Source organism: Mustela nivalis, assembly GCF_964662115.1.
Source record: "Mustela nivalis genome assembly, chromosome: 10".
Taxonomy (NCBI): domain Eukaryota; kingdom Metazoa; phylum Chordata; class Mammalia; order Carnivora; family Mustelidae; genus Mustela; species Mustela nivalis.
The window spans coordinates 83,931,028-83,958,389 of NC_139029.1; the positions used below are offsets into that span (position 1 = coordinate 83,931,028).

The 27,362-nt window shown below is 41.7% G+C and overlaps 1 protein-coding gene and 1 long non-coding RNA gene across 3 annotated transcripts in view; one reads left to right on the plus strand and one right to left on the minus strand.

The window, feature by feature from the left end:
• LOC309842400 overlaps positions 1-27,362 on the minus strand; it is a 458,493-nt gene that overhangs the window by 280,311 nt on the left and 150,820 nt on the right. The gene's annotated exons all lie outside the window — the stretch shown is intronic.
• Positions 1,071-6,679, plus strand: S1PR1 (sphingosine-1-phosphate receptor 1). Of its 2 annotated transcripts, none has more exons than XM_082688082.1 (3): positions 1,071-1,810; positions 2,128-2,352; positions 3,980-6,679. In XM_082688082.1, exon 3 carries the CDS (start codon positions 4,142-4,144, stop codon positions 5,288-5,290), a length of 1,149 nt encoding a protein of 382 aa, XP_082544208.1. In that variant the 5' UTR covers positions 1,071-1,810; positions 2,128-2,352; positions 3,980-4,141; the 3' UTR covers positions 5,291-6,679. The 2 variants fall into 2 exon arrangements, with proteins under 2 accessions (XP_082544208.1, XP_082544209.1); XM_082688083.1 differs by having other exon boundaries at positions 1,118-1,724.

Here is a 27,362-nt window from a genome sequence, read left to right on the forward strand (position 1 = left end):
TATTTGACAGAGAGAAATCACAAATAGGCAGAGAGGCAGGCAGAGAGAGAGGAAGGGAAGCAGGCCCCCTGCTGAGCAGAGAGGCTGATGTGGGACTCCATCCCAGAACCCTGAGATCATGACCTGAGCCGAAGGCAGGGGCTTAACCCACTGAGCCACCCAGGCGCCCCAACACTTCAGTTTCTTAACTATTTATTGACTGAAGGTGTTTGAACTGGGAGCCATGACATCTGGGAGACATGGCATTAAGTTGTAGAACCCAGCTCCACCATATACTAGCTGGGATATCTAGTGAGTAAAGCTGCGTGACATTTCTCTCATCAATAAAATGACCAACAATTAGATATCTATCATGATAGATAGAGTTTGGGTGTGCAATTCACTTTAATTCTTTTCCCTTAACTCATAAATTAGTGGTTGGGGTGGATTTTACCTTGTGTTGTGCAGGGTAGACTCAACATACTTCTCCTTTTTTTTTTTTTTTTTTTTAAAGATTTTATTTATTTTCTTGACAGGGGGAGAGAGTGAGAGAGGGAATACAAGCAGGGGGAGTGGGAGAGGGAGGGCTTCACCTAAGCAGGGGGCCCCAGGAGGGGCTGGATCTCAGGGCTCTGGAATCATGACCTGAGCCTAAGGCAGACACTTAACGACTGAGCCACCCAGGCACTCCACATATCTCTTCTTTTAAGTAAGTTCTCAAACCCAACCAGAGCCCTAGAATCTAGAGGACGGTTATCTTAGTTTCTATACTGTATGCATGTACTGTTGTTGAATTTGTGGCTATGTGCGGGGTGCAACTCGTTGATGAAGACTTTCAGGCAGCTGTGAACTTGATTTTAACTGTCGTTTGATTTCTTCTTTCGCAAACTCATAAGATCCCAGAAGCCAGGGGTCTGTTTATTCATTTAGACTCCTTCTGAGTCATTCAGGTACAGGGTGTGTCTGTCAATTGAAACTGCACACGGAGAAGTTTTGCGTTCACATCTGCCAGGATGGGAAGCCCATGCGACCAGGGACTGAGTGGAAATCTTCAGTGTCGCAGCAGGGCAGGGCAGAAGTGCTCTGAGTTTGTCATTTAGGCGGAGCTGACCAAGGCCGACTCTACTCTCACGGTCTTAAGTAGAATCTAAGCGAAAGAAAAGAGTAGGCGTGTTGGGAGCACTGAGGTTTTGGGGCCTTTGAGTTTTCCTGAGTAGAAGGGGAGAGAAGGGCACCGGCCTCAGACTAAGCTGGTTGGGTGCAGCGGCTTCTCCGTTTTGGAAGTTCTTCAGCTGCCCAAGCTTTTTAAAACTCTCACGCCCCAGCAGCTGCCCATCTCCCCAAAGGAACACGACTGGCCAGAATCTGTGACACAAGGCTGACCTTGCGCCCAGTTGAATGAGGGAAACCCTTACCCAGCGTCTCCCCAGGGCTGGCCCATCTCGCCGCGAGTCCCGGGAAAGCCACCTTCTGCCCCTCAGACCGCAAGTTTCAGGGCAGCAGCGGGATGGGGGGTGGGGAGAAGTAAAGGAACCTCCGGGGCCATTCTCCCTTCTAGGCTGCTGCATATCTCCTCCGTGTCTCTTGCAGCGCCCTGCCAGTTTCTCCTCCCCAGAGAGCGGCGGGGGTTCTCAGGGTCTCCGCCCCTGTTTTCCCTGCCGGTGCAGAAGCGGCCGCGGGGGCCCCGTCCTAAGTCCCCGGACTCCGATCCAACCAAGGACTCCAGCGTGTAGGGGACCAGAGAGGTGCGCTGCGAGACCCCGGGCTGTCCTCTGCGTCCTAAGACTTCTCAGGAGAAAAGTTTCCAAAGGCTCCCCACCTCCTCTCTTTTGTAAGACTCGGGAGAACGGTCTCCGAGAGTGGCGGACAGCAGGGCGAGGGCCGTGATTTATACAACAGAATCCAGGGGGCACCAGCCTCCGTCCCTTCTCTGTTTTCTTTTCTTTCTTTTCTTTTTTTTTTTTCTTTCGGTTGCCTGTGGGGGAGGAGTGTGTGTGTGTGTGTGTGTGTGTGTGTGTGTGTGTGTGTCCGCGCTTCTGCCCCAGATCTTTCCTGGACAGCGAGTCTCTGCAGCCGAGATCCGGAGGCCCCCAGCCACTGGCTGAGGGCGTGGGGGTTGAGCTATTAACCCCTCCCGCCTCTTCCTAGAGAAGCCACCCAGCCTCAGCGGGGCGCTCGGCGACTTCAGCTAACGGGCCGGCGTGGGCCGCGGCGAGCAGTGCTGGCCATTGGAGTGTGCGGCTGCGGAGGGAGGGCACCCCGACTCGAGTAAGTTTGGAGAGCGTCGCAGTCAGTCCCGCGCAGCAACAAGATGCCGAGCGCGCAGTGGAGACCCGGAGCTCTCCCAACGCAACTTCGTCCTGCCTGAGCGAGGTAGGGGACTGCGCGCCTTGCCAGCGCCGGTCGGAGGGCGCGGGGGATTCCCGCTGCAGGAGGTCTTCAGTGTTAGAAAGGAATTTTTAAACTCGGAACGGGGGGGGGGGAGACCAACTTTTGAAACATCCATATCTGGGCGCTGGAAACATTCATCCCTGGGCCACTAAGGAGCCCAACACGATCGGATTGTTCTTGGGGCACTTGTGATTTACGAAGTTTGGAAAAGGGTTAAGTCCAACTGTAAACCCGACCAGGGATGGGGGATAGTGAAACCTGCGGTTGGTCGCAGAGGGAGGGAAGGCGCTTATATTTGGAAATCCTATAGACAAAGAATATGGGGGTAGGGAGGTAAGGGCTTAAAGTTACACTGGCGGCGAGCAGGGTGCGGAATTAGGTGGGAGAAAATGCACAGCGTCTAGGCGCGAGCAGCCTCTGCTGTCCCGGTTACTGCTGTTTCTGTTACTCCACTTCTTTCACATTGCTGCGTTATCTTGAAACATTACAAGCAGACTTCTGCTAACCAGTGCCGTTTCATTCTCTCCACACTTTCTAGTTCTAAGAGAGGAGGCAACATGTTGGGGGGAGGGCAGTAAATGAAACGGCCGGCTGTAGTTCAGCAATGCACCAGCCCTACATTTATGTTTCTGGACAGAAGCTCTGAACTTGGAATTAGGAATGTAGTGGCATGTATCGTTATCATTAGTAGTATTAACTTCTCTCTTTTGTCTGTGTGCCCATGTGTGTTTTGGCCAAACCCATAGTAATTAAACATACTCCTTATACAATCAATGAATGTACGAATTTCCTGGGATTTGTTGCGATCTCTTATGAATGTTTTTCACTGAATACCTTAATATTTTCTTGCACTGGTTTACAAGGAAAAAAAAAATAGAAGAAGAAATTAAGAAAAAGCAGTTGCTTCACAGAAGCGTAAGCTTTCCTGTTTACCGAAAGGCCTGGGCGGGCTTGGCTGCCCACACCCCTCGGACCCTGAGCACACCTGTTCCTAGAGAGTTATTAATAGAGTCCAAAGAATGACTTACTCTGTCAAATGATTTTTCGTGCAAATCTAATGTGTTGCAAGGCGATTAGGTGGTGGTTCTCAGCTCTTTTAGCTGTGTGGTGGTAGAAAGCAGAGGTGGTGTGCGTCTCCACCTTCATATTAGCGGTTGGGTCTCTTCGAAGGAGAGACCAAGAGCTGGTGGTGAACCGGCTGGCCAGCGGGCCAATGCTTCAGAGAACCTCCAAGCTGGAGACTTGGAGGAGGTTAGAGGTGGGGTAGTGAGAGGCCTGGAGAGGTGTTACAAATGGGGCTCGCTTCTCTCGTTTTTCCATTTCCATTTTGGTGTGACACAAGAGAGTTTTCGTCTTGTTCAGTTGGGAGTTTTCAATTTGGGTAAATTTTATTTTTTTCTCCCTCTCCTCCCCTTACTTCCTCTCCCCTTTATTTGGCAAGAAATGTGAATTTGATTTTTTTTTTTTTTAAATCCCAGTCTTTGCACTTTCTCCAAGTTTCCTTAAAACAAATCCAGACAAAACTGGAGCAGTGCCTTAGTTAGAATGAATTATGCCAGTGTACTGTGGCTTTTTCCCTGACGCTCTCCTCTTTGTGACTTGTTTAAAGCTGCGGTTTCCGAGGGCCTCTCCAACCAAGAAAAAGCAAAAACGCCGGGATCTCTCCGACGGAACCACCATCCCCCGCAGCAAGTGAAGGCTCGCTCGGCCTCGCCCTCTAGCGTTCTTCTGGAGAAGCGCCTCCCCCGGATTCCTGGAGACACCGTGCACCATGGGGTCTACCAGCATCCCGCTGGTGAAGGCCCTCCGCAGTCCTGTCTCCGATTATGTCAACTATGACATCATCGTCCGGCATTATAACTACACAGGAAAGCTGAACATCAGCGCGGACAAGGAGAATGGCATTAAACTGAGCTCGGTGGTCTTCATTCTCATCTGTTGTTGTATCATCCTAGAGAACATCTTTGTCTTGCTGACCATTTGGAAAACCAAGAAGTTCCACCGACCTATGTACTACTTTATTGGCAACCTGGCCCTCTCAGATCTGTTGGCAGGAGTGGCCTACACAGCCAACCTGCTCTTGTCTGGTGCCACCACCTACAAGCTCACCCCCGCCCAGTGGTTTCTGCGGGAAGGGAGTATGTTTGTGGCCCTGTCTGCCTCCGTGTTCAGCCTCCTCGCCATCGCCATCGAGCGCTATATCACGATGCTGAAAATGAAACTCCACAACGGGAGTAACAGCTTCCGCTCCTTCCTGCTGATCAGCGCCTGCTGGGTCATCTCCCTCATCCTGGGCGGCCTGCCCATCATGGGCTGGAACTGCATCAGCGCGCTCTACAACTGCTCCACCGTCCTGCCGCTCTACCACAAGCACTATATCCTCTTCTGCACCACAGTGTTCACTCTGCTCCTGCTGGCCATCGTCATCCTCTACTGTCGGATCTACTCCTTGGTTAGGACTCGGAGCCGCCGCCTGACCTTCCGCAAGAACATGTCGAAGGCCAGCCGCAGCTCGGAGAAGTCGCTGGCGCTGCTCAAGACCGTGATCATCGTCCTGAGCGTCTTCATCGCCTGCTGGGCGCCCCTCTTCATCCTGCTCCTGCTGGACGTGGGCTGCAAGGTGAAGACCTGCGACATTCTCTTCAGAGCTGAGTACTTCCTGGTGCTGGCCGTGCTCAACTCGGGCACCAACCCCATCATTTATACCCTGACCAACAAGGAGATGCGCCGAGCCTTCATCCGGATCCTGTCCTGCTGCAAGTGCCCCAGCGGGGACTCTGCAGGCAAATTCAAGCGACCCATCATTGCCGGCATGGAATTCAGCCGCAGTAAGTCGGACAACTCCTCCCACCCGCAGAAGGACGATGGGGACAACCCCGAGACCATTATGTCCTCTGGAAATGTCAACTCTTCCTCCTAAACCGAGCGCTGCCGACCCTTGGAGAGAGTTCTTGTGTGGTGACCCACCAGCCAGTGTTTGGAAAAAAAAAAAAATCTCTGTCTCAACTGCTGCCAGGGAGGAGCTGCTGGGAGCCAGAGGGAGGACGGGCAGAGTAAGAGCAGCCTGGTGGTGCAGGGGTGTTGGCGGGTTAGTTCCTGTGAACAATGCACTGGGAAGGGTGGAGATCAGGTCCTGGCCTGGAATCTATTTCCTACCTCCACCGCCCCGCCGGCCTGCCCTGGAGCTTTGATTTTGCACTGAGCCAAAGGTCTAGCATCGTCAAGCTCCTGAAGGGTTCAGTTGGCCCCTCCTCGAAGACTAAGGTCCCAGTGTGAAAGCGTCTGTGGGGAGCTTTGAGGAGATGTTTTCTTTCACCTTACTTTTCAGCCCAAGTGATTGTGTGCACTTCTGCTTCTCTGGGTATGCTCTGCATATCCTACCCTCCCTTCCCCTTCATGCCCCTTCTCAAAATTCTGTTACTTTATATTCGAACTACCTGGCCTTCATCAGAGCTGGGGTTGTGGCATGGTCGGTATCTTGATGGTCTGTAGCAGGTAGGTTGTGTCCAGGAGGTAAACTGTGAGGAATGGAGATGGTTTGGAGGTGTAAAGCAATTTTATTTGCTGAGGCCAAAGTTTCCATGTAAGCTAGGATCAGTTTTGGAATTTGGTTAAAGTCACTTGGATTTTTTTCTCTTTTAACAATTTTACAAGTAAATATGTTACAGTGTGGTTATCCATTGTGGCTGAAATCTGTATAAGGCAGTCCAATTTATCTAAATGGTATCGGGCAGAATCCTTTGTGTCATAGGAGAAACAAACTAGCAAACCCAGGTGAAAACTGACTAGGGGTGGGGTGGGGTGACTGTAAACCAAGAGAGATTTCTAAATGAATCTGTCTAACAAATACATCTGTCTTTGGCACTTTTGTTGATGTTTATTTCAGAGTGTTTTGTGAATTAGTGCAACCAACAGGATGGTTGTATTTTGTTGTGTTAAAAGTACTTTCTGTGATTTTTGAATGTATTTGTTTCAGCATTTTATCGGATTTTTCTAACTTGTGTTAACACCGTTGAACATGTATTTCCTAAGAAAATACAACCTTCTTGTGCCATTAAAGCATTACTTTAACTGATAGGGAATACCAGAAGTTTTTCAGTACAGCTGTTCATTAAATAGTCAATTAAAGATATGTATAAATGTTACAAAAAATAAAAATATATTGCTGTCTCTTTAGTATGGTTTTCAGTGCAATTAAACTGAGAAATGTCTTTTAAAAAATAGTATTTAATAGGTTTCTGACTTTTGTGGATCATTTTGCACATAGCTTTATCAACTTTTAAACATTAATAAACTGATGTTTTTTAAAGATTCCTCTGTGAAGAGCATTTTTAAAAAATAATTATTAAGATTCTGTTTGACTATGTGACTCTTTAGAATCAAAGTTATGGGCAAATTTCTATTACCCTTTAAAGAATTTTACCTTGATAAACTAGGGTGTGAAAAAAAAATGTGGTTTGTTAAAAACCACTCTATCTTTTTCAGGAAGAGAAACTTCAATAAGTTAACATTGAAGAGTAGTAAAAAACACAACGAAAACCACCAACTTCTAAATACCACATTGACAAGTAAATGTAATTATTGGAGTTTTAAATTGTATTCAGGCCAAAGTAAATTATATATAATAAGTCTTGTCCTAAAATATGGATTTTAAAAATATATATTTACAACAGTGTGGTTGTATATCTAATTTAAATTATGAAACTCAATGGTCATTGCAAACCCATCAACAAAAGCTTGCATTCTTGGCTTTCCACCAACATGCTGGAGAAATGGGGATAGGGATATGGGAGATAATATATTAAATCACTTAATTTTTTTCAGGACACTATCTTGGCTTCGCCCAGACAATCCTTTGAACAATATGGGACTATACGGTATCAATGAAGTAGCAAGTTGCAGAACCTTGGTGGAACAGTATACATCTCATACCTGAAAACTTTCAATTAATACTATCTAAAAGTTTTAACATCTTAACCATTACTTTCTCCGACTATACAATGAGAGCAAGGGCACTTTGTAAGCATCACAGAGTTACTGTAATAGTTTATTCTTGTTTCAACATTATTGTCCTCTTCACTGGGGATTAATTCAAAGGATTTTGGTGTGTTTGGCTCATTTAGTCATATTATTACTTTCAGAATTTGCGCTTTCAACTGTCATTGAATATGCACAGGACACAGTTGGGACATGAAGATAAACCTCACCTAACAGAGTAGTTGTCATTTCTGGGTAAGGTTAACTGTGGGAAACAGAAGTGTGTTAACTAAGGAAACCTTAGGTCACAACCTCCAGTTTCCTGAAGGAAATGCCAAAAATGCTCTGAAGACAAAAGACTGGAAACAAACTGGAATGTCTCTATCCATCTGTCTGCTGGGGCGGAAGGAATGAGTTCATGCTGCACTCACTTCCTAGAGCTTTCATTACAGTCAAGCATAATGGAAAAGCCTATCCATTTTGTGTTTCTATGGAAGATAAGTGTTCCTACTCTTGGTTTTATCTTTATAAGCACAGCAGTGACTCATACAACATGGGGAAGATGAGGTATGGCAGCTGACCTTGGTGGAGGTTGGGGAGCTCATGACAATGAGTGACAGAGAGGACAGCCTCACTTGCCCACCTGTGAGGACACTATCCAATCATGGAATGTGCATTCTTCCTGGAAATTCCAGACCATGCATGTTATTTCAAGAGAGCTAGCTAGTCATGGACTCTAGTTTTCCTGGGCAGGTGTGGGATAGAGTCCTACCTCTGGCCAAGAAGTAATGGCTAACATAAAGGAATCCTTGGTTTTATCTCAACACAAATATCTGGTTTTAATTTAGTGTATCCTGAGAATTGAGTAGGAAAAAAAAAAAAACCTCAGTAGCTATATTTTTATACTAAGACAAATATCCATAAAGCTCTGATTAAAAGACATAGGTAGCATTCTATAAGAGGAGTAAAACAGCCAATCGCAGCAATGCCTGACATATGCTTGTTGAAGTGCCTCTGACTCATAAATATTCAGGAAAGTTACAAATCGACATTCAATAATACTTAATTTCCAGAGCACCTGGGTGACTCAGTTGGTTGAGCGTCAGACTCTTGGTTTCAGCTCAGGTCATGATCTTATGGTCCTGAGATCAAGCCATGTGTGAGACTTTAGGCTTATCACAGAGTCCGCTTGAGACCCTCTCCCTCTGCCCCAATCCCCTTGCATACTCTCTCTGTCTCAAATAAATAAAATAAATCTTTAAAAAGAATACTTTATTCCCAACATTAAATGTGATTACAATTCTACAGAACATTTCAATATATATCTTACATAAGACAAGTGTTTGCTCTTGCTTTTTAGCCTCATTATAAGTAGAAAAATTAAATTCTTTAATAAAAGTTGATCTAGTGATATTAGAAATTCCAAAATTTATAGTAATAGAAATTTTTCATATATGTTGATTAGAGACTGGATTTTATTTTAGTAATATCAGTGCTTTGACTGTGACTTATGGCATCTTTAAGGTTCTCCCAATGTAAAAAGTCTTATTATGAAGATTTTAGCTTCTTTTCAAATTGGATTAATTTCTGCAGTGGACACTGCCTGTGATAAGGATGTGCCCAATATAATACTTTGTAGTACTTCTAACCCCGACTGTACTTTTTGAATGATTTTGACTCTTTATGCTTCTATCCAGTATATCACTGAGACCTCTCACGTTTTCCAGGTAATTACAAATACAGCTTGGTTTGGGAGTTACTACTCTGAAATAGCAACTTCAGAAAGATGATTTGCTCTATTGGGGAAATCCTACCAAGTGAGGACTTGAAGTTCAAGTAATTATAAATATTAGCAGCCCCATATTCAATTGAGAAGCAAGATATAATACTTAACACAGAACTGTTAAATTTGAACTTGTAGTCATTGGTTCAAAAATTAATTTCTCACTAGGAACTCTTATTTACCTACATTATTTGCAATAATGATTTTCTGTGCTATCTGTGTAATGTTCATTCTTTCCTTTAATATTGCTGGTTCCATACTCAGCTGAAATGATGTTTCCTGCAGACACTTAACTAATAAAATCAAACTAGATGGATCTCGTTTGTTTCTTAACTAACTAGATCAAACTAGATTTGTCTGTGTTTTCTCTAAATAGTTTTAAAACATCTTGATAGAGAAATCACAACCAAAAGAAACTTTTATAGGACCTATTATAGTATTCTTTCCCTGTGGACACAGTTAAGTTCTTGATGATGAGAAATCATAATAGATTACATCATTTCCCCCAACCTTCCTGCTTTTTTGATGTCTTTACATGGTCCAAAGAAAGGGACTCGAAATATTTTTTTACACATATCACTGCCTGCACTGCCACACTGATTGGAACTAGAGTCATCTTCCAGAATGCCCAGGCAAGCAAGGTCTACCTGAATTACCAAAAGCCTTTAGATTGTTTGCAAAGAAAAAGAATTTTTAACTAGTGGTCAAAAGACCTAGGAGAGATAAGAGGAAGATAACAGTGAAGGAGGGTTAAACCTGCATTAAATTCAGTCTTTTCACAGTCCTTGACAAGAACCAGGACAAAGAGCAAATTTGGTTCATGTTGAAGATATTTCACCTAATACATCCGATCTCTTACTCCTTGTGCTTTCTTCTTAGAATCAGCCTTTCAAGTGGTTCCTATTTTTCTCATGCTTTCTTTTTCATCCCTTTGAGGATTGAAGGATTAAAAATTAGATTTAGCTCTGGGTATAATTATCAGCAAAACCATGTGTGGATTGTGTATTTGAATAAACAAGAATTGCTACATTCTCTTTTACTGGAGTACCATTATGTGCCCAACCAGATCCTGTGTTAACAATGGATAAACACATTGTGGTAAATTCATACAACAGAATATTATTCAGAAATTTAAAAGGGAACTACTACTGATACTTGCAATAATTTGCATAAATCTCAAAACCATTCTCTTGAGCAGAAGAAGCCAGCTACGAAAGAGAACATACTGCCTGATTCCATTTATGTGAAATTTAAGAGCAGGCAAAACTGAACTATGATGATGGAAATCAGAAGAGTGGTTGCCTTGCAGAGAGGATAAACTGGAAAGGAACATGAAGGAAGTTTACAGATTGTTAGCAATGTTCTGTATCTTTATTTTTAGGATATTATTTACTTGGGTGTATGCATTTGTCTAAACTTATCCAACCATATTAAGGCCTATAAACTGTAAAAAAAAAAAAAAAATCAGGATGGCAGACTTCCATTTGAATATGAAGGTGATATGGGACATTCTCTGTGAAGTTATGAAATGAGGTTCCAAAGAGTTCAATAGAACATGGCAAAAGTTCCAAAGTGTTCCACAGAAGGAACATTTGCTCTTTTAGCATTCTGCTAAGTCCTAGAACCAAAACATTAAAATGCTAAATAATTGTGACCCAATGATATTCTCTTTGCTTCTATAGGATGAGAATTTGGCTTAGTATTGGTATTTGTAATCCCTGAAGAATTTCTGTATCTTGGAAGAGTCTAGGATTGTAATGAAACTGTCACAATAAAAGTCTATTGACATCCTGGTTTCAGTCTTAGGAATACATAATGTACTGTAAGTAACCTTATGAAGAATGGGCTTTTATACATGGGCACTGACACATACTAGTATTGGTGACTTTCAGGCTGGAGGGTGCCAAATCATTTCTTATTATGTGACCAAACCTATAAAAGGCATCCAGTGAGATAATAACACTCACCGCAGGTGCAAGCACTGCATTGTTAGAAGTCATGCACAGAGACACAGAACGAACGGAAGACAGGCTCACGTTCTTGATGCCTTTATATGCTTGTCATAGCTTAAACAAACTGCCTGTGCTTAGCCCTGTGGGAGGATTTCGTCCTTGAGCCGTCTCCGGGAGTTGCCGGGTTGAGGCAAAGTGCTTCAGGTGCTGCAGTGGTCCTTGGTCAGGCTGATTGGATACAGGGAGAATGGGAACAGGAAAGAAGGGGCAGTGATACCAGGGATGACCCAGAGGGGAAGCTGGTTGCTTATCTACTTCCCTAGAGCTCTGATCCCATTACTGGTCTGCTTTTCTGCAGCTTTGTGATACCAGGGCAGAAAGAACAACCTTACTGAGGAAGCCTTGTGTGGCCCAGTCTTCCTGCTCCCACCCTCTTGATGGGTACATCCATCCATTGCATTCTGCAAGAATGCTTGCCCTAGGCAGTGTGCCATGTCTATCAGGCAAACCATTAAAAAATTCCCCGCCGTCCCAGAGTTTATAGGATTCCCTTCTCCAGCCTTAATGCTTCACTGGCTCCTTCTCTTTGGGGTCCAGGAAACCTGAGTTTGCCACTGCTGTTGCAATCCCTTAGTATACTGAGTTCTTAAGCAATGTAAAATAATTTTATTTAGCAAATATGGTTCATGTTAGCAGCTATTATTTAACCAATATCTCTAAATAACTTAAAATTAGATAATGGGGCATTATCTTTTAGATTTGGAATGGAGACAAGTCCTTTATGTTTTTGGATGCTGTTGGAAATAAGAGCATTTGTATTAAAATTTTCAAGTTCGAGGACCCATGTGAAATTCAAGCATTCATGTTTTTAGTTTCTGTCTCACCTTAATTTGTGTTTTTCTTTTTAGAACACTGCTCTGAACTCTCTTGGGTGGAGCCACTTGGTAGAAATGAGCAAATGAAGCCTACATTTGAATAAATCTTAGGTGGGTCCTTTATTTAACTTGGACAAAAGAGAAGGACCAAAGTGCACAACTCAAGAGGAAACATGACACATCCTACCTTATCAATATCATTCTGAGCAAATCCATCTAATGGTGAGAGATTGAAAATCAGCTACAGGGTTAGAGAAAGGCCTTTTTGGGTGCTGTATGTCTCAGTCACTCCTTCTGCTAGGGAGCTCTTTCTCACTCCCAGCAGCCCAAGAACTCTGCACCCCAGTCTTAAACACCAATCTCCCTGAACCAGAGCTACGTGTCTCACATTCAAGGGCCTTTCATATAGGGTGGATCTTGGAGAATGCCACTAGCTCAGATGCCCACTAACCATTACCGGATCTACCCCTCAAAGGTCTTCTAGGGGCAGAACCAGTGGTTTCATGGGGGTTTTTTTTTGCACAAAGGAAAGCATATTTATTTCCAATTTCAGACTTTCTCTTGTGCCTGTCTAGACACTTCAGAGAAAAACAAATTTAAATCACCAGTAGAGTTATGTTCTAAAATAGGAGAAGACTTATAAAGACATTAACTATCATATGCCTGGAGAGTCTTCACTCACCCAGCCTCCTGTGGCCCCAGAAATAGTGGTTAGCTCTCACATGCTGTTCTGCTTCGGCGATCTTCATGTGGCCACCTGCAGAAATAGTTCTTGGTTTCTCTTCCTTGTCTAGATGCTAGTCAGGGTGGTATTTAGAAAAACACATATTTTCATATTCCCACGCACACGTGCAAAGTGAATTAGGATACCAAAGACTTACCTAGATTGTTCAATCCAAAAAAACCTTTGCCTCAATTCTCTGAATGTTTTATGCCAACCTTTCTTTTTTCCCCAGCTCAATTATAATACTCTATAAAGCGCAACAGAAAAAGTTGCCAAATTATAAGGAATTTAGAAGACATACCCACAAGGACCTCCTGATTTAAAGGGGCAAAAAGACCCCGACTAATAACATAAGGTTTAGACAAGCTTCACATATGTTCTCTCATCTTACATATTCATTTTTAAATTTTTCCTTTTTTTAAAAAAAAAATGATTTACATCCAGTGTCTTATTTTTTTCATAATTGGTTATTTTGAATTGTAGCCCCAAGTAGCAAAAATTGAAATGCATTCACATAATTTAAACATCTGTGGGTGATCTGTATCAAATGGATTTCTGCTCTCTGTTCATTTTCCAAGGAATTTAGTACAAGCCAGTTTAGTTACTGAGCTTGTTACCAAGGGTAAAGTTAAAGGAAATATCTGGATTATACTTTCTTTCTTTAAAGGGGTACTGTTAAGGCAGGAGCTGGGCTGAGGTCTATGTGGCCTGCAGATAAGGAAATTTTGATTTCTAGGACTGTTTATTTAGTATCTTTCTATGTTCATCTGGATTTTCTATTCAATTTGCAGAAAGGCCAGTGTTGGATATTCTCAGAAAGTCTTGGTTAAATACTAATCAAGGAACTAGAGCATATTTTTAAAGTGTATGTGTTAATACCCAAATGTTCCTAGCAGCTAACTATTAGAGGATTGCTAGTGTGAGATGCTGGCTGCCTAAATACACATCAGAGTTCCACTAGAGGAAAAAAAAAAAAATTGCTCAATCTTTTGTTTGTCTTCTCAGAAAAGGAATGAATTAACTAGTTCTTCTCCAAAGTAAAACTTCAGACTGAAGGCGTTAATTCAAAATAATGCTCAACGTTGAAAACTAAACTATTTTTAATTTAAGGAATGGACAATTATTTTTCTTTAAGTTATAAAATTTTGTGTTGTGAACCTTTCTTGATTTATGGACAGTTGGCTTTTGGGAAGTACTATATGATTTTGTCAGAGTCTCTTATAAGAAACAATTATTTACACGTAATTTTTGCCTAATGGATCAGAGATGCCTGTGGAGAATTTGCAGGAATTACATAAACACAGAAGGGAAAGAAAAGCACACCAAAGAGGCGTTTCGCTGAAAAACCACGCAGTTATCGAATGCTATGATTTCCTCCCCAGAGAAGATAGTTTTCAGACCACCGCAGCTGCCTTTCGTCATGCCAGGGTCGAGCCTGGCATTGTGGATGATGTTATTAGGTGGTTTGCAGAATTTTGACTCACATGGAATTGTGTGTCTGTGTTACCACAGTAAGTTCACTGGAGACTTTGCATTTCATTATCAATTAAGAATGTGCTGGTAAGTGGTAGGAAACTTCTATTTGGAGCAAAGTAATTACAACATTTTCTTATTGTTGAAAGCAGTTTTACTTCTTCCCTACTCTCATTTCCATCTATCTGAAGGAAAAAGAGGAAAAAGAGCAATTTGTTTTCCATACAAAAGGAGTCTTAGACATCAGCGCTTACTATAGTTTCTCTGTGTTATAAACTGTCCACATTCTTTATATGTCACTTCATGAACTTTTCTGTAACTTGGAGCCAATCCATAGCATTAACTCTTATTTTAGAGGCTGTAACACCCTACAGCAAGATAGTTGGCAGCATCATTTCCCTTTCCCAAATTCCTTCTTTGGTAAATTTAAGGAGGGGCAGAAATGGGGGGTGCAACGATGTTTTTCCACGTTTTTAGACTGACACGCTCTCCCTGGGATTTGTGGCCGCCTACTTGAATAATCTCAGGACGAAACACCATTCACATTTCATGGCTCTCACTAGGAATCATTAACAGCCCAGTGCAGAGTTTTGCTTTTCACTTAACTTGTAAGAGAATGAAGAGGCCCTGCCAAGGTTCAGGAAAGGATAACAAAGCATAAGCTCTTTAATGGGATGAACTAACATAAGAGTCTAAGCGCACAGAGCTCTTTCCCACAAGTAGGACCTGATCTGGGGACTGGCATTCAGGCTGACAACCATCATATATCGGGAAACCGCGCAGAGAAACAAAAAGTAATTCCACTGAAAAGAGCCAAGTCTGGGCTTTGGGAAAATAAGGATCCATCTGTTAAGTAAGCTCCGCTAAGATCAGGATCTCTGTGATTTATTTTATTTTCCGAGGAACTGGGTTTATTTTTATTGAAGAGAATTGTAGGATATGGAAAGCATTTATTTTAGTGAAGCTGAAATGGATTCGGCTTTAAGGGCGCTGAACTGATCCTTGATAATTGTGGAAATGTCTCCATATATTGTGGGTTAATGAACATGCTATCTTACAAAATAACATTTTGAACAGTCCAAAACACGCTTGCAGTATTAAAGCAATGCTTCTGGCCTGGACCCGATTCCTTGTCAGTATTAGAAGGCTCTGCAGCCTGTCTGCCACACCACTGAACTGTGGGGTGTTCTTCTATCATTTGGATTTCAGGCCTGCCTCAAATCGGTCTCTCGCTCTATCAGCTAGATGCCCAAGCAGCCACTTCCAGCCTTGGGCAATTGCATCGTGGCAGTTGAGGGCCGTCTGCTTAGATGTTCTGAATCGGGGATTGCATTGAAATGCCTCTAGGCACAGGGCAGAGAACGTACCAGAGTGAAGTGGGCCGGGTAGCAACGTGGTGAACCTAAGACTAGATGTCCGTCTCAATGGACACCCTCCTCCTGCCCCTGCAACTACATATGTGAGCCCAGTGGACTTAGGTGTTCCATGAGGAGCAGAAAATATGGATTCTGATGTGTGATATACTGATTTTTAAATACCAGTAACTAATTCAATTTCAAAAAAATCTTACCCAGGCCAAACGTAACAGGAGAGTAGCCATACGCTCGCTACCTCAGGGCTCCTAGTACCTGAGGTCCACCATAGGCGCTAAGTCAGTCCCACTTCAGAGTGGTCTCCTTTTGGTGGCCTGAGGTGTGAGCGCCCTGGGTGGAGTGGGAGAACAGGCCAGCCTGTATTCTGGGACTGAGCATTAGGCAATCTTTCAAATTGGCATGTCTGATCATTGGAGTCTGCCCCATATCTGAATGGGAGGTCTCCAGCTCCTGGGTTTCCATTGCATGGTGATGATGGGTTCTAAAATAGTAGCATCTCAACCTTTCTGAAAGATGCCGTGTTGGACAACAAAGTAGCATTTCGAGAAAATCAGCCATGTGCATCAGATGCTGCCTTCTAGGCTCTTCCCGAATGCTAGTTCCCCACTTTGTACTCCCTTTGTAAAATTCCTTAAAAATTGAAAGCTCTGAGCAAGTCTGACATCCCCAGTTTTTCAGCAGCGATACAAAACAATCCTGTGAACTGTGCATCACCATCTGTTCCCTGAGGAGGAGGAATCTTATAAGTTAATGGGGCCAAATGACTTCCCCCACGCCACAGAGCCAGGGACCAGTGAAGCTGGGCTTTGCTTTTTCATGACACAGTGAAGCCAGGAGAACTTCCTCAGGCTTCCCCAGATTTGGAGAGCCACTGAGTTGGACAGGATCTTAGAGATTCATGTATCCAGCTGTCTCATTTCAGAGATAAGTGAGTTGCTCCTGACTTGTCATAATTTCTCCTTTCCTTGTAGTATTTGAAAATCATAGTCATATTAGCAAGAGCAACGAAAGTGAAAAATTTGTGTTGCTGGTAATATTTCCATTTTTTTTGCCTCCAGCTTTATCTCTGTTAGATCCAGCCAGAGTTTCTTTAGACCCTTAGGCCATTGGCCCTTTGCTAATTTTTATAACTGGCATAAATGGAAGGCAAGTCTTTGAAATGACAATGATTTTGCTTCTGCAACCCCTTGAACGTCTGTTGAATTCAGAGGGAGCAGCAGATCAAAGCAGGAAAGCGTGGTAAATGTTAATTAGATGCCGGTGTTTGACCAAACAACCCACCAGAGAGTAAAAGCTCATGCTGTAATTTAAATAGATGGTAGAGCCTCTTGTGGTTTGTAACGTCACTGGAAACCCAAGAAAGGGTTTATTTTATGCAATTTAGCCTGTGTTTTTCTGTTTTTTTGTTTTGTTTATTTTGATTACACAAAGCTCAAGGGTTCTTTTGACGTTTAAAAATGCTTATTTCAGTTAAAGTACTGATGATGGTCATGATTTCCCTTTCTTCTTTCCTTTCCTTTTTCTAGGATTGCATTTCGGTTTCCCACACAACTCCTTCTACTTCCCTGTGATTTCTTTTTACCCAGATAACTTTCCCATTAGCATTTCAACTTAGATACAGCGACAGGCCCAGGAGCCCCACTACTCTGGCATTGCGATCATGGTAGCCGAAGAAGAATGGCTTCTTCAGTGGGAGTCAGGTCATGGTGGAGAACATCAGGATCTCTCTCATAATATCAAACAGAGGGCAGAGACCTCCCTGGAATTTATCCTTTATGAAGCTCTTTCCCTTCATAGGAGGCAATACTTCGAGAAGTCAAAGTAGTCCGTTTGGCCTGTGTTGGAATTCTGCTCCCATCACACATTTCTCAGGTGTGTGGCTGAAGAAGTTGCTCAACTTTCCTGAACTCATTTTTGTAAGCTATCAAAGAGCAACAATTGTACCAACTTCATAGGCTGTTGTGAGAATTGAATCAGGTCACGTTGACAATGTCTGCTAGAAGACAGCCCAAGTTGAGTGTAAATGTTCATTCACTTGACCCAGATTTGTGGAGCTGCTAGTATGCTCCAGTACGGCCAACATGGCAGTGAACAAAATAGACAAAATCCTTGCCCACGGCCAGTTCCCTTTCTTCCCGTTCCCTCCTTCCCTATCACTTGAGCCTCCCCACTAAGGCCGGACCACATAGAAAGAAAATTTTTGTTCTTTCAAAGAATTCGGTCCTTTGGCAGTTCTGCCAGTCAACAACTACATATTGTGCTTAGGTTGCCTTTTCACATGAGACCAAAGAAAGAATGTGTAATGGTGTTGCGAAATGTAACCCACATTACAACTTTGGTGTGCAAAAAATAAGCTTTATTTAGTCTATACTGTTGTGGCTTCTTCTCTAAGAACTTGCTTTCTGGATAGAGGAAGGAATACCATTAACTAAACACTGGTTTAAAATGTACTCCCATTCAATAGTTTAATCCAATTGGGTACTATTCTGCTTGCCTTAGCTAAAAATGCTCAGCCTCTCAGATGACTGGTCTCTTCCTCCCCAGCATGTCTGGCACATGGGGGAAGGGTTGAGGCTTATGCAACCTCGTGGTGGTGGGAGGGGTTGGTGTCTTCAGGCAGAGCTCCCTGCTTGCCTTGGCCCTAGACTGTTGTCCCTTTTCCTCTGGGTGCTGCCGGCCCTGTGGGTGTTTATAGCTGAAAACTGGATGGGTGTGACTTGTGGTTGATCTCTTGGCTGGTCAAAGTCTGTAGTGTGCTCTGTTTGACATGCCCTCATTTTGGTTTCCCTGGGTGTTGTAGAGCCCTTTGAAGTCTGGCTGGCCTCTCTAGCCTCTGCCTCACCTACCTCTGACCAGCAGCACAGAGGCTTGATTTCTGGTTTCTCTCTACATTCCTGTCTGACCCTACCACACTGCCTCAGGGCAGGCTGGACCCTTAGGTTTCTATGGAGCATGACACAAAAGGGGCTACCTTATTCCACAGTCTGTGGGGAGGCATCTTCAAATGACCCCTGCTCTACCGTTGAAGGTAACCTTGCTTTCCTAGTGTACCTTTCCCTTCATTTCACATCCCTACCCCACACCCCAGTTTCACTTCTACCTTGCTCTTTTCACATCCCACAATTCCCCATACTAACGAAGAGCAGATCTTTCTTTCCATCATTTCTTCTTCCTGACTTATCTGGCTAAATCTTAGTAATAAACGGGTTTTGTTTTTGTTTTTGGTAACCTTATTGTGGTAGACCTCTCTGACCTGAAGCTTCCATGATTGGTTGTTAAAATACTAGGGTCTCACAAAGGAGTCCAGCAAATCCCTTTTCAAGAAGCTTGCCTCACCTGATTTTTTAGAACGACAGAAGCAGAACATTGTTCTTGTTCTTGCTCTGTAAAAAAGTTAAATCTTCCTTTTGGACAGATCTCTACCTAAGGCAGACTAATGCAAAGATTTCTGCTCAAGAAGACAAAAAGCAAAAAGTACTTTAGAAATTTACCACTGTTAGAGGCAACTTTCTTGTTGCCTTCAAGAAAGTCATTGTTTATTAGTGTTATGGTTCTCTACCTGCCCATGTGACTGGACTGCACTGATGTAGGTAGTCCTGGGAAGTTGCCCTACTATGCATTGATTGGGTTTCAGTGACAGATTACATGCTTTTCAGTCAAACTTATCTTCTTCTGCCTGATGGGGTCTCCCTTCTTCTTCCTCTTATCTTTTTTTCACTATTGGGTTTCTTTTTCTCTTTGATCCCACGCTTGAACTTTGTTCCCACACTGGGCACACATACAAACATATGCATATACACAAACACATGTCACTCTCTTCTGTTCCTCCATATGTACACAATTACAGCCCCTGTCACCCTAGCTCTTATTCTAGATCTTTCCCTTTTGTCCTTCTATATATGTGAACATTTATTCTTCGAAGGGATGATAATCATTGCTCTAATTTACTAAGCCCCTATTACATGGTAGAGGTGTGAAAGGTCTTTTTATATTGGCTTTTTTATTTAATTCTTAAAAATCTTCATTTTATAGAGGAAGAAACTGAAGTTCAGAGAATTAAAAATAATTTTGTTCTTGGCTACAGAACCAGTAAGTGGCACACCTAGCACTTGAATGTAGGTTTCATTGGCCTCTAACCCCATTCCACTAAGGCACACTGTTCTAAACAATAGTTTAGACTTTTGTGTAAAGATCAGGAACACTGAATATGGAACTCAAACATCGTCATATGATGACTAGTCTTAAAAACCATTACTTTGAAGGGAATAATGGGGAACTCCTTTTCAGAGATGATTAATCTTGGATGCAATTCTACTGAAAGTGCTGACTAATGGTCTGATGACTGCTTATTTTGATCTTTGTGTTGGTAAAGAGGGCAGTACAAGTTAGGAAATGGAAAGAAGCTCACAGATTTTAGCTACTCAAAATTGCTAACAGTGGAGATGTCCATATTATTTTTGTTGCAGCTTTTTCTCTGCGCTAATTTAACCACTTCCTCTTCCATTCTTCTGTTTTGTTCTTGTAGGCCAAATTATTTTTCCCATTTCTGTTTGGGTGATTATTAATTTTTAAGATTATATTTTACTTCCCATTTTTATTTATTTATTTATTTTTTAGTGTCTTTTGCCATTCCTCTTTATTTCCTCTGTTCTTCCTATTTTCCTCTTTTTCTCTTACTTAGTTTCTTGCATCCTTGCTCACAGTGCTCTGCCCCATTAAGTCACTGAAAATAAAGTCCTCATGTCTAAAATCCTGCCCATCATAAACAGAGTCCTTTGAACTTTGCTTTTGGCTTCATTCTTGGATGGTCAATTCATTTACCACTTATAATTGTTCCATTGTAACATTTGGGGGTGATGTGTGGAGCTCTGCCGGTATATTTTTTATTCTCTGAGGTTGGCTAAAAGGTAATGGGTGGTTCAATGAGAAAACCTGATGGAGCATTCACTCTAGGAAAAAAAAAAGTATGACTTTGGGTATGAGAAGATGAATTCTACCTAAAGAATGTATAGTTAGTTGTTGTGAGTTACTTCTCACTAGCCTCTTGAATCAAGGTAGGTTTTGGTATCAAATCAAAATGACGATTCAGAGTAGTTAAGTGACTGATATTTTAAGAACTAGGAAAGAGAGGGAAAAAAAAGAGTTTTTAAAAAGACTATATATTGAAACTAAAGCATATTTAATCTCTTTCCTCTCCTGCTGATGTTCTCCTTTTCCTTCTTTTCCTTGATTGGTTTGTCCTTAAGGGACAAGGGGGAGGATACCTACAAGGCTCTTCTTTTTTAGAACAAAGAAAGATCTTCACAGGTTCCTGTTTTAGAGGAAGTGGGGGTGGGAGGGCCAGATCCTTTATGGCTTGGAATAAGCCAAGATTAGTTCCTCAAATTTCTCAGTTATTTTGAAATATAAGATTTTTTTTGTCCTCAAACTGGTGTGACCCTTCAGAAAACTTCACTACTAGTGATATCAGAGGCACTGGGAGGAAATGAAGCACACCGTGATACCACAATTATTGATGGGCACGGGATGTTAGTAAAGACCAATTTCAATGTGTAATATTTATTAATTGGTCAATTTAAGGAAATGATTTTTATAAACAGGACTATCACTGAATCACTTGACATCTGTACCTATGTGTTTGTTTCATGTTCATGTCATTTAGTTCATAAGTCCCATGAAGAACAGCATGTATAAGTAGCCCTCAAGCATTTAGAGCTGTTCTTGACATCTAGCCTGAGGTGACAAATGGTTGTGCATGTATCTGACTGAGAGGATTTATTCTTAAGATCCTGTCAAGAGAGGGGCTTGGTGGGGAGGGGTGCCTGGGTGGCTCAGTGGGTTAAGCCTCTGCCTTTGGCTCAGGTCATGATCCCAGAGTCCTGGGATTGATCCCCACATTGGGCTCTCTGTTCAGCAGGGAGCCTGCTTCCCCCTCGCCCCCTTTGCCTGCCTCTCTGCCTATTTGTGATCTCTGTCTATCAAATAAATAAATGAATAAATAAATAAATAAATAAATAGAAACGAGAGAGAGGTACTTGGGTGACTAGATTGGTTGAGCATCAGCCTTTGGCTCAGGTCATGTTCCTAGGGTCCTGTGGTCTCCTGCTCAGCAGGAAGCCTGCTTCTCCCTCTCCCTCTGCCTGCCACTCCCCTTAGTTGTGCTCTCCCTTTCACTCTGTCTGTGTCAAATAAATAAATGAAATCTTAACAAAAAAAAGAAAAGAACCCAACACCATGAAGTTTGTAGGAGTGGGTCGAGCTCATAAAAGCGATCAGAGCACTCCCCACCTAAGCCAAAGACTCTGTGTTAGGATAAGCTGGTTATGGGACAAATTAAACTGACATTAGACCACTTGCCAACCTCAAGAAAATTTCTGTGCAACAATGTACTCTGTAAAAAATACCATATAGGGTGCCTGGGTGGCTCAGTGGGTTAAAGCCTCTGCTTTTGGCTCAGGTCATGATCTCAGGGTCCTGGGATCAAGCCCTGTGTTGGGCTCTCTGCTCAGCAGGGAGCCTGCTTCCTCCTCTCTCTCTGCCTACTTGTGATCTCTGTCTGTCAAATAAATAAATAAAATCTTAAAAAAAAAAATTTAAAAAATACCACACAATCCTCAACCCAGAAGCATATCTCTCTAGGTATTAGTTTGGCTCCAAGAGACCCAGGGCTTAGCTAGAGCTGTTAATATGCATATAAAAAAACCAGATGAGGTTTCCCTTTCATGTTGTTTTTTTGTTTTGAGAGCTTGGCTTTATGACCAGTGAGAATATTTTCTCTGGTCCACCAATTGGAGGACACATGCATCTGGTGGATAACTGAGTACACTGTGGATCTGATAAGCAGGGTTCTCTTTGTCCAACTGCGCCAGCTCTCAGGGGAGTTTGTCATAAGGGGTCCCAGTCCTTAAGGGGTCTCTGTTATCTCAACATTCCAATTAGTCGTCACTAATTTGGGGCAATAGAAATTTGAGTTGCACCCCATTTGCAGCTTGATCTTTCTTGGGCTAACTTTAGGAGTGAACTTTCTGTATCTCATGAGAACTGCTTTTTTTTTTTGAAGATTTTGTTTCTTTATTTGACAGACAGGAGATCACAATTAGGCAGAGAGGCAGGCAGGGGTGGGGAGCAGGCTCCCCACTGAGCAGAGAGCCCAATGTGGGGCTCGATCCCAGGACCCTGGGATCCTGACCTGAGCTGAAGGCTTTAACTCACTGAGCCACCCAGGCACCCCAAGAACTGCTTTTTCTTCTTTTTTTCCCCCACACTTCTTAGGGATGCCTCTTACATCCATGGGAAAGCCATAAAAAGGTTTATTGGTTTGAATTGCTACTGGCATCAATATAAGATCCTACTCATCAATGGCCAGATGATGCATCCTTTGAACTGGCTATATTTGAAAGAAATAAGAATTTAGAGAACTTTCATCCTGAACAAATTGTCTTATTGGTACATATGAAAAGACCAAAATAAAAAGAGAATACAAAAAGATGTAATGGCTAACTTTAGGGACTCCCTTATAGAATGGAAATTAGAACAAAAATTCAATCCAAAGTAAATTCACCTTTTCAAAATATGGCCCCATCTACCTGTTTTTATTTTCATTTCCCTTCAAGATTTACAGAGAGCAGTTCAGCCTGATCACCAGGCCCAGGGTATACAAGTTACTTGTAAAAATACTGAAAGTCAGAAAGTGAGTTGGGCAGAAACACCTGAGACAGGCGGTGGGACTCGTTTTGTTAAGCTCTATAGTTAGGCTTTGCCAGCTTCATCCTTTGCCACCAAGGAACTCATGTCCACTGGAAAGCAAAAAATAAAATTTCACATTTTTTCTTTCTTTATAACTCTAAACCTATTGACTATTGATTCTTTCCCTCCCTGGGATAGCTATGGCCTACTTTTTTTTTTTTTTTTAAGATTTTTTTTATTTATTTGATAAACAGAGATCACACGAAGCAGAGCAGCAGGCGGCAGGGTGGGGGGTTGGGGGGAGAAGCAGGCTCCCCGCTAAGCAGAGAGCCTGAGGGGCTCAATCCCAGGACCCCGGGATCATGACCTGAGCCGAAGGCAGAGGCTTTAACCCACTGAGCCGCCCAGGTGCCCCTCGCCTACTTTTTTTTTTTTTTTAAGTTTTTATTTAAATTCCAATTAGTTAACACAAAGTGTCATATTAGTTTTGGATGTACAATTTAGTCATTCAACACCTACAATACCTGTGCTTATCACAAGTGTTCCTAATCCCCCTCACCTATTTAACTCACCCAACTCCCCTCTGGTAATCATCAGTTTGTTCTCTATACTTAAAAGTCTGTTTCTTGGTTTGCCTATTTTTTTCTGCTATGCTCATTTATTTTCTGCTATACTCATTTATTCTGTTTCTTTAAATTGCTTAAATTAAATCCTTAAATTTGTCTTTCTTTGACTGACTTATTTCACTTAGCATAATACTCTCTAGTTCCACCACATCCTTGCAAATGTCAAGATTTCATTCTTTTTGATACCGAGTAATATTCCCGTGTGTGTGTGTGTGTGTGTGTGTGTGTGTGTGTGTGTGTATCACATCTTCTTTATCCAATCATCAATTGATGGACATTTGGACTGTTTCCATAATTTGGCCTTCTTGCTTATCTATTGTTGTGTCCTAAGAGCTTGGCTTGGGACACGCATATTGTTGATTTTCCCTTTGAACTATCTTTGGGAGTGACTCTGGATCTTGGAATGTCAATATCCTATGCACCATCTTTGGGGAACCCTCTTACATCCAAGGGGGGTTGTTCAAGGCTGCCAGAAATACTTTTTGTCCCTGCGGAAGACTGGTAAGATGTTTAAAAGGAGGAATTTTTTTTAGGTCCTCCCCCTGAGGCTAAAATGAAGCTAAATGTACCCAGAGGAAAGGAAAAACCTTCTAAAACATTTGTAATAGAATTTATTAAAATATTCCAACATCCCTGATATATTAAAAAAAGGGAAAATGAAAATAATGTAGTTGGGTGAGTGGATCCACCTATGATGTCATTTAGGCTACAATTCAATTATTTGAAGACTTGAAAGCAGTTGTCCTTATCATTTAAGGGTTATAAAATAAAGTTTTAAAATCAATAGTGTACTTACATAACTAAAACTTAATTTTCTTTCATGTGCTGTGGAAATTTTGTCTTTACCTTTTTTGGGGGGCCGTGGGGATGGGTCTTTAGCTTTTAGGTAGTCTGCCTAGAAAATAAATATTCTTTGTTTTATCAAAATAATTTTCAGTGCTTTATAAGGTCTTTGACTCATTTTGCTCACAACTATGTAACTTTTTGTATTTGCCTTAAAATCTTTTGTCAGTTGGTTAAATAGATAATTGAGTATGATCTGTGATCCTATTTGGTCACGTGTCCAAACCTTCTGATATTTTTGACAATCTTCCCAAATCATATTCTAAATGAAATTGTTGTTGTTGTTTTTAAAGATATTTATTTATTTAGTTAGTTATTTGACAGAGAGAGAGAGAGAGAGAGAGAGGGAGAGCATGCACAAAAAGGGGGAGTGGCAGGCAGAAGGAGAAGCAGGCTCTTGGCTGAGCAGGGAGCCTGATGTGGGGGTCAAACCCAGGACCCTAGGATCATGACCCAAGCTGAAGGCAGACGCTTAATGACTGAGCCCCCCAGACACCACTGTTGCTGGGCTTCTTTAACCTCAAACTAAGTTCTGTCTTATAAAAGAGAAAGGGTACACTAATTTGGCTTACCAAGTATATTAAATTACTGGGGAAACATTGTCAAATAAGTGGTGGTGACAAACCTTTTTAGCTTATATTGTATGGGTAAATGTTATTAGTATAACTATTCTAGAAACTGTATTAAATTCTTAAAATTCTGATATGTCCTGGTATAATGTTATCAGTCATAATTTTAGCCATTACATGAAAATGTTGCATGTCACAGAAACAATCAAATTTCTTTGTCACTTCTATCATAAGAAACTTTAATCAGATCTTTAATAATGAGCATGCTGAGACTTTTGTCATTCACAGTTATTGTTTTACTCTGATGCTTTGCAAAACTATTCCTGCAAACATACTTCATCTTCAAGGACATGTAAGGAAAGGACTTCTGACAAGTACAGGTTTCTGATAACATGAAGATCATAAAACTGAGCAAAGTAGGAATTTCCAAAACTAATGGAAAAACCTGATTCAAGAAGAACAAATATTAATTACATGGAACTGAATGCACTGAGTAGGATAATTAAAATTTTATGACTTTTTGATCGAAACAATGCTGGTTCCGTATGTCCCATTTTTCCAGATTTAAGGAAACGTTTTTCTTTGTTCTGTTAAGCTATTAATGACTTGGTAAGATTCATCTTTGTGGACAAAGATGAAATAATTACATTTTCTATCTGATCCCTCTAGAGTTTGAAAAATGTGAGTATTCTTATATTTTCATGGTGATATACTTATTTGTGCAAGTTTAATAAGAATTTGCTCTTGTAATAAGACACAATTGGAAATATTGGTTATATTACCAAGGCTTTGACTATAATGTCATATTTGAGGATGACGTGATAAACTCAAATGACCAAACAATTTTAAGAAACTAAGGTTAACTTTATGGAGTCAATGAACCCCTTTAGAAAAATTGGTCTGCCTTGTTTATAGGGCTGTTGGCAGTCTTACCAGGTGAATAAGGAAGATCACTTTCTGGCAGGCACAAGAACCTCAGGGTATCTTGGGGACCTCCAGAAGAGAGGAATTAACCCAATTAAACCAAATCTATAGGTTTTGCAGGCAAACTTTTGATAGCAAGTTGGCTTTCTAGCCTCAAGAGGCTTTTAAAAATTTAGAACCTGAGATTCCTTATGAAAAATTTCTAGCAAAGTAGATTTTAAAAGCCTATATAGTTAATCACTATTCTTCCTGCACTTGTATGAATGATATGGCCAAATCTATTGAAACTGACTGAATTTGTCAAAAAATTGGTCTTATTGTGGTTTTCTTTAATAGAAATAGAGGTAACTACAAAAAAAAATTCTATTCTAGTAGAAACTATAATAAATACCTGTGGTCTTCAGATTCTAGTGTCATTAATTGCTTTGAGATTTAGTTTTCTACCTATAAACTAGAACAGGTCTTGAATTCTTCTATTTTTCTCCAATATTTGGCTATAACTCTTCAAACTAACACTTCCAATTTTCTCTCACCCTTCTAACTTGTAGTCATTGAGAACTAAAGTTCCCTTTTACTAAGGCCCTACAGGCTAAGTTGTACAACTTGAAGTAAACTTCAGAGAAATCAACCCAACAGCTCATGTATAGGTGATCTTCATGCCTGTTGCTGTAAGGGCTGCTTAGAAAGATCACCGGAGATATTCAAATCAGGAAAATTTATCCTGTTGTCACTGCCTGCCCTCACTCCATCTGAAAATACTTCAAGCTGGACATCTAGAAATTTTCTCAACTGGCTGCCTTCAGAACTCAGAAATTGTGACTATAATCTGCTTCAATCATTAGCCATTGTTTTTCTTTTGTTTCCATAGAAATGTCTCTTATTAAACATCAGATTGGTTTCAATATAGGCCTACAATAAGCCCACTTGCATCACTGTATCCTGAAATGAAAGCTGTTTCACTGAACTGCCCTATTCACAGTACTAAGAGACTGGTTCATGAAAGTTAAGCAATCTACCAACTCAACTTCTGGACTGTGAAACTTCTTGGGGAAGTTCCAAAGGTGAGACTGAGGAGGAGCAAAATACATGACCCTGAAATATGCCACTTTGGCATGTGGATTGCTTTCAGCTAAAGGCAATCAAGATCCAGCAGATTCAAGAAAAATTTTCACTTTTCCCTTAACTAA

Bases quoted from the DNA above. Each gene is read 5' to 3' on its own strand.
- S1PR1 (XM_082688082.1), top strand. From the start codon at position 4,142: ATGGGGTCTACCAGCATCCCGCTGGTGAAGGCCCTCCGCAGTCCTGTC.